The sequence below is a fragment of the Manis pentadactyla genome, chromosome 10 (assembly GCF_030020395.1).
Source record: "Manis pentadactyla isolate mManPen7 chromosome 10, mManPen7.hap1, whole genome shotgun sequence".
Lineage (NCBI taxonomy): Eukaryota > Metazoa > Chordata > Mammalia > Pholidota > Manidae > Manis > Manis pentadactyla.
In genome coordinates this window covers 63,462,102-63,478,602 of record NC_080028.1, presented here as the reverse complement: position 1 = coordinate 63,478,602, position 16,501 = coordinate 63,462,102, and the positions used below count along the sequence as shown (strand labels likewise).

The 16,501-nt window shown below is 36.0% G+C and overlaps 1 protein-coding gene across 1 annotated transcript in view; it reads left to right on the top strand.

Moving 5' to 3' along the window:
- The first annotated feature begins 546 nt into the window (after nucleotides 1-546).
- ZFC3H1 (zinc finger C3H1-type containing) overlaps nucleotides 547-16,501 on the top strand; it is a 46,289-nt gene continuing 30,334 nt past the window's right edge. The window contains exons 1-5 of the mRNA XM_036917625.2: nucleotides 547-1,319; nucleotides 5,601-6,014; nucleotides 13,541-13,602; nucleotides 14,767-14,965; nucleotides 15,220-15,443. Of these exons, the coding sequence (XP_036773520.2) occupies nucleotides 728-1,319; nucleotides 5,601-6,014; nucleotides 13,541-13,602; nucleotides 14,767-14,965; nucleotides 15,220-15,443 (1,491 nt within the window). The 5' untranslated portion in view covers nucleotides 547-727. The remainder of the gene's footprint in view (nucleotides 1,320-5,600; nucleotides 6,015-13,540; nucleotides 13,603-14,766; nucleotides 14,966-15,219; nucleotides 15,444-16,501) is intronic.

Below are 16,501 nucleotides of genomic sequence, written 5' to 3'. Positions count from 1 at the left end.
TCTGTGTGTGCGCGTGTGGTGTTGGGGCTCAGCCTTCCTTTCTCTTTATTAATATGGCGGGCTTGAGCCAGCGGAGCTGACAGCCGCGGAGCGCCAGTCGCCTTCTTTTGCCTTCACCAACATGGCGGACACATCCTGGCCCCCTCCTCGGCCCCGAAAAGGGAGCGGGCCTACTGCATCCCTTCAGCAGCGGTCCACGCCATCAGAGGGTTTCTCCCCACTCCCACCCTCATCCCACTAAGAAACTGACTGGAGGCCGAGACTGAGGAGACCGGCCCACCCTGCCACGCACTCAGATACCCCAGCGCAGAGTCTGGTATCGGGGTGAGCCACACACCGAAGGGACAGACTCGACAGCTAAGAGACGTGTGGGTCTCACTCGTAAATCAAACTGAGAATTCCGTTGTCCTAATTTTTATCGCGTGAACTGGGAGCCTTGTTTCCTGCGTTCCCCAAGGAAGTGACGTCACGGACGGAGCCTCTTCCAGAGCCCCTTTCTCGCGAGGCGGAAGAACCTCGATCGCGGAGGAGCAAGGGGGCGCCAGGGAAGGGAACTGGGTTGCGACGGTCCGGCGAGAAAGAGCTAGGGTGCCGGGAAGTTGGGGAGCAGAGCCCGCTAGGTGTGGGGTAAGGCCCGTTAGTAACGAAGGGAACCGAGGAGCAGGGCAGTTGTCGGGCAGATCCCCGGACGGAGGGCTGAGGCGGTGTGGACGGCGCTGCTCCCGGGATGGCGACCGCAGATCCTTCGGCCCCGGCCTCCAGCGGCCTGTCGCCCAAGGAAGAAGGGGAGCTGGAAGACGGGGAAATTAGCGACGACGACAACAACAGCCGGGGACGGAGCCGCAGCAGCAGCAGCAGCAGCGGCGGCGGGCTGTTACAGTACCCGCGGCGGCGGCCTCCTCACTCCGCCCGCGGCGGCGGGGCTGGCGCGGGCGGAGGCTCCTCGTCGTCCACCTCTTCTCAACAGCAGATGAGGAATTTCTCACGCCCACGGTACACGTCGGAGCGGGGCCACCTCAGGGGACACAGCAGCTACCGACCCAAAGAGCCGTTCCGGTCTCACCCGCCCTCGGTGCGGATGCCTTCGAGCTCGCTGTCCGAAAGCAGTCCCCGGCCGTCCTTCTGGGAGAGGAGCCACATCGCCTTGGACCGTTTCCGCTTTCGAAGCAGGCCTTACCGGGGTGGGAGTCGCTGGAGTCGGGGGCGAGGAGGGGGTGAACGAGGAGGCAAGCCGGGGGGCAGACCTCTGGGAGGCGGAGCGGGATCCGGATTCGGCAGCAGTCAGAGCTGGCGAGAGCCCTCTCCGCCTCGGAAGAGTTGTATCCTTAACGTGGCGCCCTGCCTTGGGTGTGTCACTACTTAAGTTCCCTTTCGCGGCATTACACGGTCTGTGAGATGACTAACTTCTCAGAACCATCAGAACCGCTTACTTGTCACTGTGTCAATATGCTTAAAGTAAGTTGTTCTTTGGTATTCTCCGTGGGTCGTGCTATAGTGTTGGTTTTTAAGGTTGCTTTATTGAACGTACTGCTTTTTAAGATTAACGTGTTATGGACTGGGGCCAAGCTGGTGGAATCTAAGTCTAAAAATAAGATTTATGAAAGTACATCAGAAACCCATGTTTCATTAGCATTTTTTTTTTTTTTGCTGGTCCAGGAACTTTGTTTTTATGTGAAGTTGGCTTAGATTATTAGAGGGAGAAAAGAAAAATCATACACAGTGTGGGGGATACTGTTGCTTCTATTATATTGCACTTGGACATTGAAAATTGTTAAGTTTAATTCTGCATAATCCTATCGTTTTTGTGGTTGTTTACCTCTCTTGATTTACTCTTACATATTGCTGCCTTTTAAAGTGGGGGAGAAAAAAGACCCCGGGTTTTCACCAACTCTGTTGATTCAGAGCTTTTAAATTCATGTATCTTTTTGGAAAACTACCTCCTCAACTTGTTTATTTTTTATGGTCATTTTTTGGACATTTTATAACTTGGTGCTGACAAATGTAGGCCAGAGAGAGAAAGATAAACTTAAAAACTTAACAGCATTTTTATACCTTGGGATGTGGAGATTAGCGAGAGGTTGAGAAGAAGCAAAATACTTTTTTTTTTGTTCCCTCTAATCTCATTCTTAGTTGTCTTTAACATTCCTGAGCTTACTCTGGATTTATACTGAACTAAACCATCTGAAGGTTTGCAGTTTTATCATGGTTCACGGAACTGTTCTAATTGCATGATAACTTCAAGAAACTTACACAGTGAAGGCACTCAACACTGTTCTTACATAATACTGAGGGCCAAATGGTCTTTCCCAGATGCCAGCATATGAAGGGAGCAAGAAATGTAAGTTTAGGTAAGTAGCAGCCTCTGCTGTTATGCCCTGAAAAAACTTATTTCTGCAACCACAAATTGGATTAGGAATGTCAGGATTGCTTGAGAGAAAATCATGTAGATATTTAATGTTTGAAAAGACAAGAGTATGTTCTTTCAATCAGGTTAGAAAACCTCTGCCCAAAATGATTTTTAACTAAGGATTTGTTAGTTATTCTTAATCTAAAAGCAGGTTATTCAGCACATATATCTAAATTTTGTAAGAATATAGAAGGTGAAACTTGTAGTTTATGTTGGAGAGACAAATGTAAAGAAGTATTACAGTTTAACGTAGAAAGTCCAAATTGAAGTGTGTAGAAAGTACTATGGGAGCTCAGAGTTTTTTCTTAATTGTATATTAGAGAAGGGGTGATGAGTGGGTGGGCATCCCTGTCTCCTGCCTTTGCCTTCTTTTTGTTTATTTAATGCCAGTTAGATTTCTGCCATATCTCTTTATTGTTAAATTTAAATGTCTTTATTAATAAATAGGCATATGAACTTGTGAAAAAAGTACAGGAAAATATCCAGTCTGATTTCTGTAACAACTTAATCAGAAATGAGCTGTTCTGCTGTTTTTCTTTTCACAGATGCTGCACTTAAGCAAAGGTTGCTTGTTTTGATCCCTCTGCTCATAGTTTTCCTCATGAAGTATCATTAATCCATCCTAGAGGTGGTATTCTTTATAAGAATTTGTGAAGGAAAACAGTTTCCAGTCACTTGTATAATGTGAGCAAACAAAATTTGTCATAAAAATTTTATTTATTCAAATTCTTTTATTACCAAGGTTGTACTCAGTTAAATTCATATTTCCACTGTGTAATTATAATAATGATTTTAATCAATATTTCGATAAGAAAGAATAAGGGTTATACTGTGGCTCATTTCCATAATTTAGAAGTGAAGTAGGATGAGAATAGGTGGTGTTTTTTTTTTTTTAACTTCTTTGTAATGATTAATGTATGCTAGATGCAACTTTGAAGAAATAGAAGAAACCAGATCCTATTGCTGTATTTTCATTTTCATTCATTTTAAATTTGTCTTAGTGATAGACACTTTGTTAATCAATCTAAGCATATGTATCTCTTGGATGACTACTGTGTTAAACTTTCATATCTGATGAGAGCTGACATAATTAGGCCAGTATCTCTCTTCCATAGAAAGTCATTCTATTTTCACTTGCACTTGTAAAGGTTGAATAGCAGTTATTTTTTAAAACCAGGTTTCAGATACAAGTTGTATCTGGACCAGCTTAAAATTAAGTGTTTTTTTCATCCTAGCTGTTCTGTATAAATAGAAGTAGGAGATTTCATTTACATTGAAGACAATTAGTTAAAATCATAACTCAATTGTTCTTATTTTTCTGTCCTTCAGTTATTTCTTGTGTATTGAATCATTTCCCTTCCAGGTGTTTCCAAGGCCCGCAGTCTTATTTTTTTAATCACTATGATTGTTCCTCTAGGTGGCTCCACTGAAAAGTGAGATGTAAATGCAGATAATTATAGAAATTGTGTATAAAGAGTACATAATGGTGGGGTGGGGAGCAAGTAATTCTCTGGCTTCACATAGGAGGTGAAATTTGAATTGGGTCTCTTTGAGGGACAACAAAACCTAGACTCAAAGCTATGCATAAATTGTGATGAACAGGGGAAAGGTGAGATTGGAAAGGAAGTACAGGTCAATTCATAAAGGCTTTATGTACTATTATAAGGATTTTGGATTCTGAGATTTAAACGTAAGAGATCTGATCATATTTGTATTTTAGAAAGGTTAGTCTAGGAGCAATTTGGGAGCGTGGCTTGTGGAAGATAGAAACCCAAATGTCTTATCACCAGGCCTTACTTCTCTTCTATTGGAGAGAAAGAGGCTAAGTAGAGCTCATAGGAGAGCACTGTTATTGTAGGAATTGGAGAGAAAGGAGGATGAAAACTTAAGCTGGGGGTGCCCGGGTGGGGACAGTAGGGAAATGAGAGAGTGGATTTATGGAAGCCAAGAGAGAAGTGGCTCATAGTGTCCAGTGCTGCAGGGAGGTCAGGGAAAATAAGGTTTGAAAACGTGGATAAGCTCAGCCAGCAGAAGCCAGATTCCACGTGGTTGAAAAGACAGATAATAAGAAACAAGTACTCTTTCAAGAGGAGAGATCAGAAAACCAAAGATTTATTAGAACAGTTATGCTGCAGAACTGTTAAGATTTTAATTTGGGATGCTAATTTAGTTTCTCAAATACTTGGTTGTGATCACTATTCTTGCATTGCTCATTGGGGAAAATCTTTCACAGGTTGCTTTTCTTGTAAGTTGTTAAACAGAAGAACCATGTTTAGGGAGCTGTAATGTTACATCTTAGCCAATTTAAATGACCTGTAAATAACATGTATTAAAACCACCTAAAATACTTAACTTTTCTCATGCTAATTTCTAGGCTTATAGAAATGAGGTGTAACAATTTTCATATGTATGAATTATTTTGAATAAAAACTTTAGTTTCAGACACTGTAGCCATTTCCAAGGAAGAAGTTATGTTCTGTGTATCACTATGTTATGGAAGAAAAATAAATTGGTGTAGATATCTTTATTTTTAGGGGAAAATTAGTTTAGAAGATGCATTTTGAATTCTAGTAAAATTTTATTTTTTTACATAACTGCCTTAATTGTCTTGTGCATATATTAGATATTAGTATGTTGATGAGCTGAGATTGCTATATATTAGGTTTTTAAGGAAATGTTTCCTATTTAATAAATTAATCTTAGCTATTGTCATTGTTCATTTTTATCTCTATTTTTTAAAATTTGAGACATGAGAAGAAACTAATTAAAAAGAAGAAATATTACCTCCTAATTATCTGTAATACAAATTATCCACATCTGTGACAAACCATTCAGTTTCTCCCCTCTTTCTTCAGAAAGGAATCTTTAACCTCTAGCTCATTATGGGCTTTCCTGATATCTACAGAAGGAAGGATGCTATAACCCAGCTACATGGTATACCTGTGGATACTATGGGTAATAACTGATACTAGTGATTTTGTAAGTGGACTGTTTATTTGGATACTCGTTAAATTTGAAATAGGGGCACATAATGAAAGTGGGTATTAGCACATATATTAAATGGAATTTAGTAATTTAAAAATAGCAATTCATCTTTCTTGAAAAACAAAAAGGGAGACAATTTATAACAATGTGTTTTTGTTAAATTAACTGGAAAATTTTTGGAGATTGGTTTCCTTAATATGCCGTTCAGCCAAAAGTTTTGGAAGATCTCCATCAAGAAAAAATTATTCATCAAAAAGTGAAAACTGTGGTGAAGAAACTTTTGAAGATTTACTTTTGAAGTATAAACAAATACAGTTGGAACTAGAGTGCATCAATAAAGATGAAAAATTAGCTTTGAGTAGCAAAGAAGAAAATGTGCAGGAAGATCCTAAAACATTGAACTTTGAGGACCAAGCAAGCACTGATAATGTCAGTATTACAAAAGACACAAATAAAGAAGTAGCTCCTGAGGAGAAAACACAGGTCAAAACTTTTAAGGCATTTGAATTAAAACCACTTAGGCAAAAATTGACTTTACCAGGAGATAAGAACCGGTTGAAAAAAGTTAAAGATGGAACAAAACAGCTTTCTGTGAAATCTGGCACTACTGAATCTAGTCAAGGTAATGGAATTAAAAATTTCAATTAGTAATAGGATTCTTTTTCTCTAAAGGGGTAACTAATTATTTTGGTAGTGGGCATCACTGAAATGATTTTAGTATTTGTGAATTCGTTTTGCACTTTCTACATAGACAGTCATATTACTGAATAATAACAAGTTATAATCTTTTTTGGCCTTACATGCTGATCAGGACTAACAGTATACTTTTTAACATAAGTGACAATAGTGGGCACTTTTGTTCCCTAACCTAAAGGGTATGCTTTTGACATTTACCTTTAAACATGTTAAGTTTTTTGTAGGTACCCTTTATTGTAAAGGAATTTCTTGGTATTTTTTCTTCTATTGTTTGTTTGAGATCTTTATCATGAAAGGATGTTGAAGTTAATCATCTTTTTTTTCATTATTGAGAACATCTAATTTTTCTCCTTTATTTTGTAGTGTTAAATCACCTTGTATGCTTGGAATAAACCCGGCCAGTTCATGATATATCATTTTTATATATCACAGGTTTGGTTTGTTAATGTTTTTTCCCCTTTTTTTAGGAAGGTGTAATTTATATACAATAATATTTATCCTTTTTAGTGTATAGTTCTTTTGATAAATGCAGGCAGTTGGGTAACCACTGCCAGTCACTACAATTAAGGAACAGTTCCATTCATTAACTCCTGCCGACTCCCTTTTTGTAGTCTGCCTTCCCTCAATCCTTAGGTCACACTGGGGTGTAACCACTGATCTGTTTTCTATCTCTAGTTTTGCCTTTTCCAGAATGTCATATAAGCAGAATCATAGAGTACATTGCCTTTTGATTCTAGCTTCTTTAACTTAATATAGTGTATTTGAGATTAAACCATGTAGTTGTATGTATCAGTAGTTTCTCCTTTTTTTTTTTTTTTGGCCGCATACTCCACTGTATGGCTGTACTGCCGTTGCTTACCCATTTTTCACTTACGAGACAGTTGGGTTCTTCCAGTTTTGGGGAATTATAAAACCTTCATGAATGAAGGTTTGCTAGTATTTTGTTTAGAATTTTTCACCAGGGTTCATAGTTTTAGTTTTAATATAAGGTTATGATGTTCAAAATGAGTTGGAGAGTCGTTTCCTCTTTTTCTCTGGAGTAGTTTAAGATTGGAATCGTTATGGAGATATTTGGTAGATCTTGCTGGTAAAGGTGTCTGAACCTGGATGGAATTTTTTCTGTGAAGGTTTTAAACTACTGACTGTTCATGTTTTCTACTTTTGGTTAAGGCAGTTTTCTAGTAATGTGCCTATTTCCTGAAAGTTGTAAAGTTTATAAAAAGTTATTCGTAAGAATCTCACCTTTTTTATTATATGTAGCATTTGTAAGTTGTATTGCCCACCTTTGAAAAAATTTCCCCAGAAATAAGTCCATAGCTTCAAAAACTGATTAGTTTTTTCGTGTCTCTACTATTGAGATCATTTTGGGCTATGGATTTCTGCTTTAGTTGCATCTGTTTGTAATATGTAAATTTTTTGCATTCATTTCTAAATATCTTCTAATTTTTATTTTTCTTTGACCTTTAGCCCATTTGAAAGTGTTTCTTAACTTCCAAACATAAAGGTTTTCTAGCTGTATATTTTGATGCTGATGTCTAAGTCAATCATATTGTCAGAGAATAATATCTAAATGATACCAATCTTTTGAAATATTGTAGAGACTTGCTTTATTGTCTAGTATGTGATTGATTTTTATAACTGGCCTGTGTGTATTTGAAAGGAATGTATGGATTTAGATAAACCTTTTTATATTTACATCTTTCTCCATTTTTATCTATTTTTTATTTTAATTAATTAATTTTATTAAGTCTTTCTCCATTTTTAAATCTGTTTAATCTGTCAGTTACTGAGAGGCTGGTTAAAATCTGCCACTGTGGTGGTGGATTTGTGGTTTTAACTTTTAATGTATTTTACATTAATTTTTTTTTTTTTTTTTTTGCTTTCTTTTGAGGCTGGGGAATTGATATTATCATTATTATGTAATGGTCCTCTTTATCTCCAGTAATGTTTTTCCCTAAAAGACTGTCGTATTAATAGCTACACCATCTTTCTCTTGATAAGTGTATAGGCTTTGTATATCATTTTCCATCCTTTCAGTCTTTTTATTCATGTCTCAAATGTCACATCCATAGTGTAGAGCTGAGTTTAATTTGTAATTTAGTGGTAAAGACAATCTTTCTCTTTAAAGTAGAACATACAGTCCATTCACATTTTTTCATGATTACCAATATTTGGGTTTATTTGCATTTGTTCCTTTTTCTTGCTGCTCGATTATTTTTTTTTCATACAATTTTTTTTCTTTTTTAGTTTGGAAGTTAGATACTAAGTTTCTGGTCTTATATTGGTTTCTGTAGGAATTGTAACAGGAATTCTTATAAATATTTAAAGTTAATCAAGGTCTTTATCCTCTCTCTGATACAAGGATCAATATTTGCCTAGTTTTGCCCATATAATTAATACTTTTTTTGGTTCACTCTTCCTTCTTTGTCTGGAATTACCTATGCTTGCGTTTTTTTGGAATTTCCCCCTGTGTCTGCTGAATGTAAAACTTTTTTTTTTTTGCCATCTTTTAAAGATAGTTTTCCTAGGTTTAGAATTCAAGACTGGTTAATTATATCTTCAACATATTAAGATGTTTTCTGACTTCTGTTGTTAATTTTGTGAAATCAGGTGTCAGTCTTTATAGTTTTAATAGAAAGTCAGTAAAATAATAGTTTTAATAGAAAGTACTCTCTTTTCTTTATTTGATATTCTGTAGGTTAACTAGATTTGTTGATTATAGATTTCTTTTTATTTAATTCAGCTTGGGTTTTGTTGTGCTGCTTTTTTATATTGATTGTGAAAAATTGTCATTATCACTTAAAATATTGTCCCTTTATATTCTGGAACTCTATATAGATATATGCTGTATTGAATCATTTCACTTTATCTTCCATTTCTCTTAATCCATCACTTTGTAATTCTGTGCTACATTCTGCAAAATTTCCTCTGCTGTATGTATCTTTCAGTTCACTTATTCTCCCTTGTTAACTGTCTGGTTGGTCTTTAGCCCATCTATTGAGTTTTAAATTTCAGTTAGAGTTTTTAGTGTTTTATTTTAGTTTGTTTTTCAAATCATTTTAGTTGTTCTTTTTAGTTTTCTTCCCTCTGCTTATTTTTTCAAGTTTATAAACATATTAACCATACGTTTGTTTTTATTTCGGTACTTTGCCTGCTAATTTCCAATATCAGAGGTTTTGTGAGTCACATTTCCGATGTTTGTCATCTGTACTTGTTCTCATTTTTTGGTACTTATTTTTCTTAGATATTTAGTGGGGTTTTTTTTGTTTTGAGTGAGGTGCTCACCTTCCTTTAAATTGTTTGAAGACTGGGACAAAGGTGGATACCCCAGAGAGGATCTACTTTTGCCACTGCCAGACACCTGAGTAGACTTGTGCTCTGGGACTGCTTAATATTTGAAGTTTTCAAGGTCAGATATGATTGATGATAATATAAATGGTATAAATTTGGTTGCAAACCTGAATGGTGACTGACTTTGGTTACACATTCTGAGGTACATGTTTTTCGCTCTTCAATTTAGCACCATGATTCCAGACGGGCAGTTTGGAGGAGTATAACAGTGGGATAGAAAAGACGCACAAATAACCATCATAGAGTATAATGAAAGTTATGTATGAAAGCCTGCAGTAACACATAGGAATGATCAAATATCCTCATCTGGATTTTAGGAAAAATATCAAATATTTTTAAAAAGGAAAATGATGTGATCAGATGCCTGGTTTTGAAAAATAACTGGCAGCAGAGGGACTGGAGGAAAACCAAAAAAGTAAAATTTACCTCAGACAATAAATTATATTGATTAGTGTTTCTACATATCCACATATCCATCATTCATTTCCCCCTAATCCCCATTAAGCAAGACTCTCAGCTCTGCCATCAAACTTTAAGTTGTCGGCTTTTTTTCCATTTATCTCAACAATTCTTCTAGACCTTTTTTTCTTTCCAGGCCTTTACTCAACTTTTATTCCTATCTTCAGCCTGTGAATTTGCCTCCTATTTTACGTGGTCTCAGTCAGCTTCCAGCTTTTCACTTTCGGACCATGAACTTATATGCAAATATGTTTTCACTTCTGTTCTTCCACTCTGAGGAACTGGTGACCCTCTCTTTGTTTATGGCCACTTTGTTTTAACCTGTATTTGTGGCTGTAAATTCTCCCACCTTCTCTGGGACATTGCTCCATCAATTGTTTATTATTACTCATCTTTAACCACTTTCTCTTAAACGATTATTTTAAACATATTTGAGTTTTTCATCCCCAAATTTAAACACTCCTTTCTCCCCATTCTGCATTCTCCCTTAACTTCTGTCTTTTCAACCAGACTTCTGGAAAGGCTAGTCTGCACTGACTTTCTTCACTTTACTTCTTATTCCCTCTCAACCCAGTGCAGTCTGCTTTTCTCCCCCTACCAGAATTCTGGAACTACTTGTAAAAAGGTTATTTTGACCTAATTGCAAACTTCATTTTTTATTTTCATTAATTTTCCATTTATTCAAAAATTAGTTAGTACTTTATTCCAGGCTCTTGGAAATGCATCAGTGAACAAAGTAGACATTTTTACCTTCATGGCCTTGCATTTTAGCAGGAGAGATAGTAAATATGAAGAGTAAGTAAGCGTTATGGAAAGAGAAGAACTATAGCATGGTTAGTAGGATGGGGATAGTGGGTGTGAGTTACAGTATTGAGTGATCAAAAGAGACCTGAATGTGAAGGTGAGATTTAAAGAGGCTCTGAAGACAGTGAGGGAGTAGCTAAATGAGTATCTGGAGGAGGTTTCTAGGCTAAGAGAATCAAGAGGTGGAGCAATGATTTTTTTTTAACTGTGGTCCTTAGACCAGCATTACCTGGGAATTTGATAGAAATGCAAATTCTCAGGCCCTAGCCCACATCTGCTAGGGGAAATTTTGGAAATGGGGCCCAGCGATCTATATCTGCAAGCCCTTCTGTTAATTCTAATACCTGCTAAAGTTTGAGTCACCAAACTAGAGTAATGACCCTAAGGCAAAAGGGTGCCTGGCATATTTGGGTACCCTTTTGCCTTAGCAAAAGAGGGTGCCCTGGCATAAGAGGGAGGCCTGTGCCACTAAAGAAGAGAGAGTGAGGGGGAGGTGTAAGGGGGAGAAGAGGTTAGAGGTAATGGGTTGGGACAGATCATGTAGATCCTTACAAGAATTTTAGGTTTTATTCTGAGTGAAATGGAGGGCTTGGCAAAGGGCTAGCGTAATTTGCTTTATATTCACAAAGAATCAGTTCGGCCCCAGTGTTGAGAATATTCTGTAGGGCGTAGACACATGTACCATAGTCTATTATGTTTTTCTTGCTAATCTTGGAATTTTGGGGTTTCTGTGATAGACGCATCTGGAATTTCTTCTAACTTTCTGATTTTCCTTTTGTTTATTTTGTTTGAAAATTAATTTTCCTTTATAACTTTCTAACTGTTGATGTCCTTCCTCAACGTCCCATTCTCCTGGGGTGGAACATCCTATATCCGGATGACCGTCTCTAGCTCAGTTTAGAATTCCAGGTAATAAGTTTAAAAATATTTCATGACTGCCCAAGACCAGTTTTTACTTTGTATTGAGTAAGACTAGAAATAATTTCATTGTAGAGACCCATGACAGTGGTAGGACAGTGCCTGTAAAACATGGCCAGTTAATCCATAACTTGCTTTTATAATCTTTATGTAAAGTTAAATTTATAGACTGAAATTTATGGTTTGTGCTTGTTTTTAAGGTAGCATTGTATTCTCGAGGTACCTGCTGGCTTAATGGATACTTGCCTCTCTGCTACCTTAGTGGGAGGTGCTGCCACCTTTTTAGATAAGAGAAATCCTCATCAACTAATAGATTTCTCATGACCTAAAGGCACTTACAGGTTTCTCATGTAGAAGAAAAGTTAGTGCTTTCTATGTTTATTATTGGAAGTCTGTTCATGTCTTTATTTTTTCCTTTTTTTTTTGTCTAATAGGTATTACTGTTCCTAAGATTCTTTGAAGTAAGATCAATTTTGCTGTAACATGACATGCATTCCTAAAAATCACTACCCTGCAAAATTGCACAATAAAAACCATGGGGCTTATGGGCAAAATGGCATTAGGGAAACAACACTCCCAACTTTTTCAGTGGCACATGAAAAAGGATAGGAACCTAAGAACAATGGTAGGACAAATTTACATGTTAAATGGGTAAAAGAAATGCTTGAAATACTACAGTAAAAGTATCACTTTACCTTGAAAAAGACCTTGTGGAAGTGGAAGTGCTTGTGGAAGTGGAAGATTTGCAGCTTTTGAGTTACTATGAAGTGGAACCAGAAAGGTTATCTGAAAACAGTAAATTGTAACAACAGGTGTGGATGGGTGTGGCTTCATACCATACATAGCAAACTGAAGTAGTTGGCAGATCAAAGTGTGTGGGATTTGTGTATTCATGCATGGTTTAGATCACCTGGGTGCAGTTTCAAAGACAGATTTGCATGTAAGCAAACATGAAATTTGTATATGCTTAAGTCATTTTCTAATAAATAATCTATTACAACAAATTTGTATTTCCAAACAAAACCTTATAGCAGAACTGACCTAGTTCAAAATTTGGTGGTTGCCTTCTATTTACTTTGTCTAGGGGTACTTGATTAGCAATTTCTTTATTTGTTGAATAAGTTGCCTGTTCTTTAATCATTAGGCCCTCTTGGGCAATCAGATTAGGATGTTTGGAACACTGACAGATGGTTTTAGGAAAAAAAGTAGGCTTCAAGTGTAAGGCTTAGTTTAAATCCTAGCTTTGCAACTTCAGTTGTACCATCTTGAAGAAAGATTCTTTTAGTTTTTAAAGTCTTCAGTTTTGGCTACATTAGTGTCTATCTCAATACCCTTATAATGGTACTATAACTTCATTGTAAGATTTGTAGGGCTGTTGTAGATTATACAAAATAAGATTTTGTAAAACTTCATCAGAAATATGGGATCAAGACCACAATTCTGGAAGAATGTGTGGATGGACTTAATTTTGTTGATAATTAACATACTTCTGCTGATGCTTTTCTAGATAGAGGACTGTTTCTTCAATGTAAAAATTAAATACAATCTCTAAATATTGAACCGTGGAGATGTGAATTAATCATCATAGTGTATCTGTGTACCATCTATTTGGTAATGAAGGTTTGCTTCTTGTCTGTTGGATAAATTCTTATTTGAAATAATTATTTTTAGTTTGGAACTTATTTTCTCTAAAGTATAATTTTATTATTTCATATTTTGAACCATTTTGCCTTTTAACTTTCAGAAATAAGGCTGATAATGAAAAGGGCAGTTAGATTTTCATTCTAACAGCATTCTTTCCTTTTGGTTGAGAGGTTTAAGAAAATGAAAGCCTTTAGAATATTTATGTATTACATAGCATTTTATTTTAAATTGTAGTCATCTTCTAGAGTATTCAAAGTATGCTGTTTTATTTTAAAGGATTAGAAGATAAAGAACAAAATTTAAGAAGAATTAGTGCCTCAGATATTCTATCTGAAAAGGTAAGATACTGCCTTGTGGGATAAGAAAATCTGGAGAGATGTCTTAGAGTATCTTTCCTTTGGGTTCAGTTAAATTGTATTTAATTCAAGATATATACATACATACATAGGTGATTTTTGTTTGTTTGTTTTGTGAACTCGTAATTTTCATCCTGAGATTGCCTTCTCCTATTTCCTTTGGATGATCCTTTATGGGAAAGCTTGGAAGTTAGACCCTAACCCGGCATCCATTTCTAGCTCCTCTTAGCGGAGTGGTCTTGTGTAAGCTATTTAGCCTTTGCTTGACTCTTTTCTTTTCTACAAATTAGTTTAATGTCATCTGTTCTCTGGGTTGCTGTGAGGTTCAGCAGAATAAAGTATAGAGACATCAACCTCTGTTTAGCTTGCCTGTCATCTTCAGTTATGTTTTAGCTAAAATGTAGAGAATAGATTAATTTTTAAAATTACCTTTAAAAAAGTAGAATGGCAAAATTAAGAGGTTATTTCAATCAGAAAAAAGTTCTGAAACATTTTCTCTTACTCTTTCTTCCTGTTTTAGCTTCCCTGAAGAAAAGTCTTAGTAGTTCAGAATATTTTAAATAGATAAATGTCTGTAGCTCTTGTACATGTAGTGTTCAAATATAAGCAAACCTTACATATTTTTTCCTTTAACACTAATTTGAGGAATTATCAAATATAGAAAAAGTTGGAAATTTGAATTTTGACATTCAGTGTGCCTATTTCTCTGTATTACCTGTAAGGCTAGTAAATCAGCTGATCATGGAACCACGTCATTGTTCATTCCTTACCTCTTCTGGGTTGATTTCTTTCATTTGCCGCCATCATATTTCTATTTTCTCTTTTGGGAGGCTTAGTTAAATGCTAATCTCTGACCTTTAACTTTCCTTTTTTTGCATTCTGTTCCATCATTTGTATCCTCTTCCAACCTTTCACACTTACACACCCCCTCCACAGATCAATCTGCTGTTTATATTATAGGGATGGAATTAGGGAATAATAGGGTTATGGCAAGTAATTTAGTTTCCTTATTTTATGTGTGTTTGCCACTTAAGTATTTGCCTTGAAACTAACTCTAAATTTTGATCTTACTAAAGATTTGACTTTGTGAAATTATTTAAGGCCAAATAATAGAATTTAAAAATTGCAACTATTTCTTTTTTAAAGAAACTTGGGGAAGATGAAGAGGAGCTATCTGAGCTGCAACTTCGTCTTTTGGCTCTTCAGTCAGCCAGTAAAAAATGGCAACTAAAAGAACAGCAGGTGATGAAAGAAAGCAAAGAGAAGTTGACTAAGACGAAAACAGTACAACAGAAAGTTAAAACCAGTACAAAAACACATTCGGCCAAAAAAGTTAGCACTACAGGTGATCATTTTTGTTAAGTTCTTTTAATTGATTTCATATATCAATATGGTTTATAGATTTTAATTCAGAAAGTTTTTTGAGTTTGGGTAATTATAGGACCCTGAGCAGAGGGCAATCCTATAAAACCAGAAGTTAGAGAAGCAGCTGTATGTATGACTTAATAATGTGCATAATTTTTAAAGTTCTGTTTTTCTTTATCCTCTGGAAAATTTTAATTCAACAGACATTGATATTACTGTATTTTTTGTTTGAAGCTAAACAAGCACTACGGAAGCAGCAAACAAAGGCATGGAAGAAACTACAACAACAAAAAGAACAGGAAAGACAGAAGGAAGAGGATCAGCGGAAGCAAGCTGAAGAAGAAGAGAGAAGGAAGAGAGAAGAAGAAATCAGAAAAATTCGTGATCTCTCAAATCAGGAAGAGCAGTACAATCGATTCATGAAATTGGTTGGTGGAAAGAGGAGGTCAAGGAGTAAAGTAAGGAATGCAAAAATAGAAAAGCAAAATGTTACTCAAATTTAAGTGTCCTCATAGTCTTAGTTCATAAATTCATCAACTAAGAAAAAGTATAAACTCTTGTGTTCGATAGTGCTTGGGGAAATTGATTATAATTTGAGAATAAGTCTTTAATATAGGTGTTAGAAGTAGAAGATATTAATGAAAGACTCACGTGATTAGCAGAGCCACCTTTTGGCTTTTTTATCATTTTCTATTTAGAAGACAGTAGGATAATTACAGTGAGGACTTACTCTAAAATGGCTGTTCTCTAAATGGAGAGGTAGAATTTCATTAGTTTTTCATTGTTTAGTAATACAGAAGAATTAATTGGTGTGAACTATTTTAAAGAAAGTTAAATCATATAGGAATAGTCTTAGTGCCTGTGGCTACTTTATTTAGTTATCAAACATTTGTGAGCCTCTACTCTGTATATAAGTCATTGGTAATGACTGGGTCATTGCCTTTTATGGATGATGTCAGGAAGTAAACTGGAGGTTTACTACTGATCTAGAGCTATTACCTGTGACAAAATTTCAGAATTTGAGCTATGAAACTGTAATTGTCAATGTAGTAGTGAAGAATGGAGGGGTTAGTAAGAACTCTCGTTATAAGGGATCTGAGTTAGGTTTGATAAGTGAAGAATGTATAAATATTCATATTTTGAACTTCTAAACACTTTGATAGAATCTTATTTTAGAGAATATTTTATTTGCACGTTACTCATATCTGGGTAGATTTTGCTAGTTTTTTATTAAGGATTGTCTTTGTGAATAAAACACTGTATAAAAGTAAAAAAAACTACATAGGAACAGGAGTTTCTATTCAGCTATCAGTTTATGCTTAACTGATATGTTACTGTATTCTTTTGAAATATCCTAAATATAGTCTTGATGACATAAAACTTGAATTTATTCATCTAGTTTCTTAGTGGAGAGAATCCATAAGTGTTCAAGACGAACGGACAGTTTCATCTCTATGGATAGTATTTGATAGTATTTTCTGACAGTTAAAAATGTCAACCCCAGTGTACCTGTACT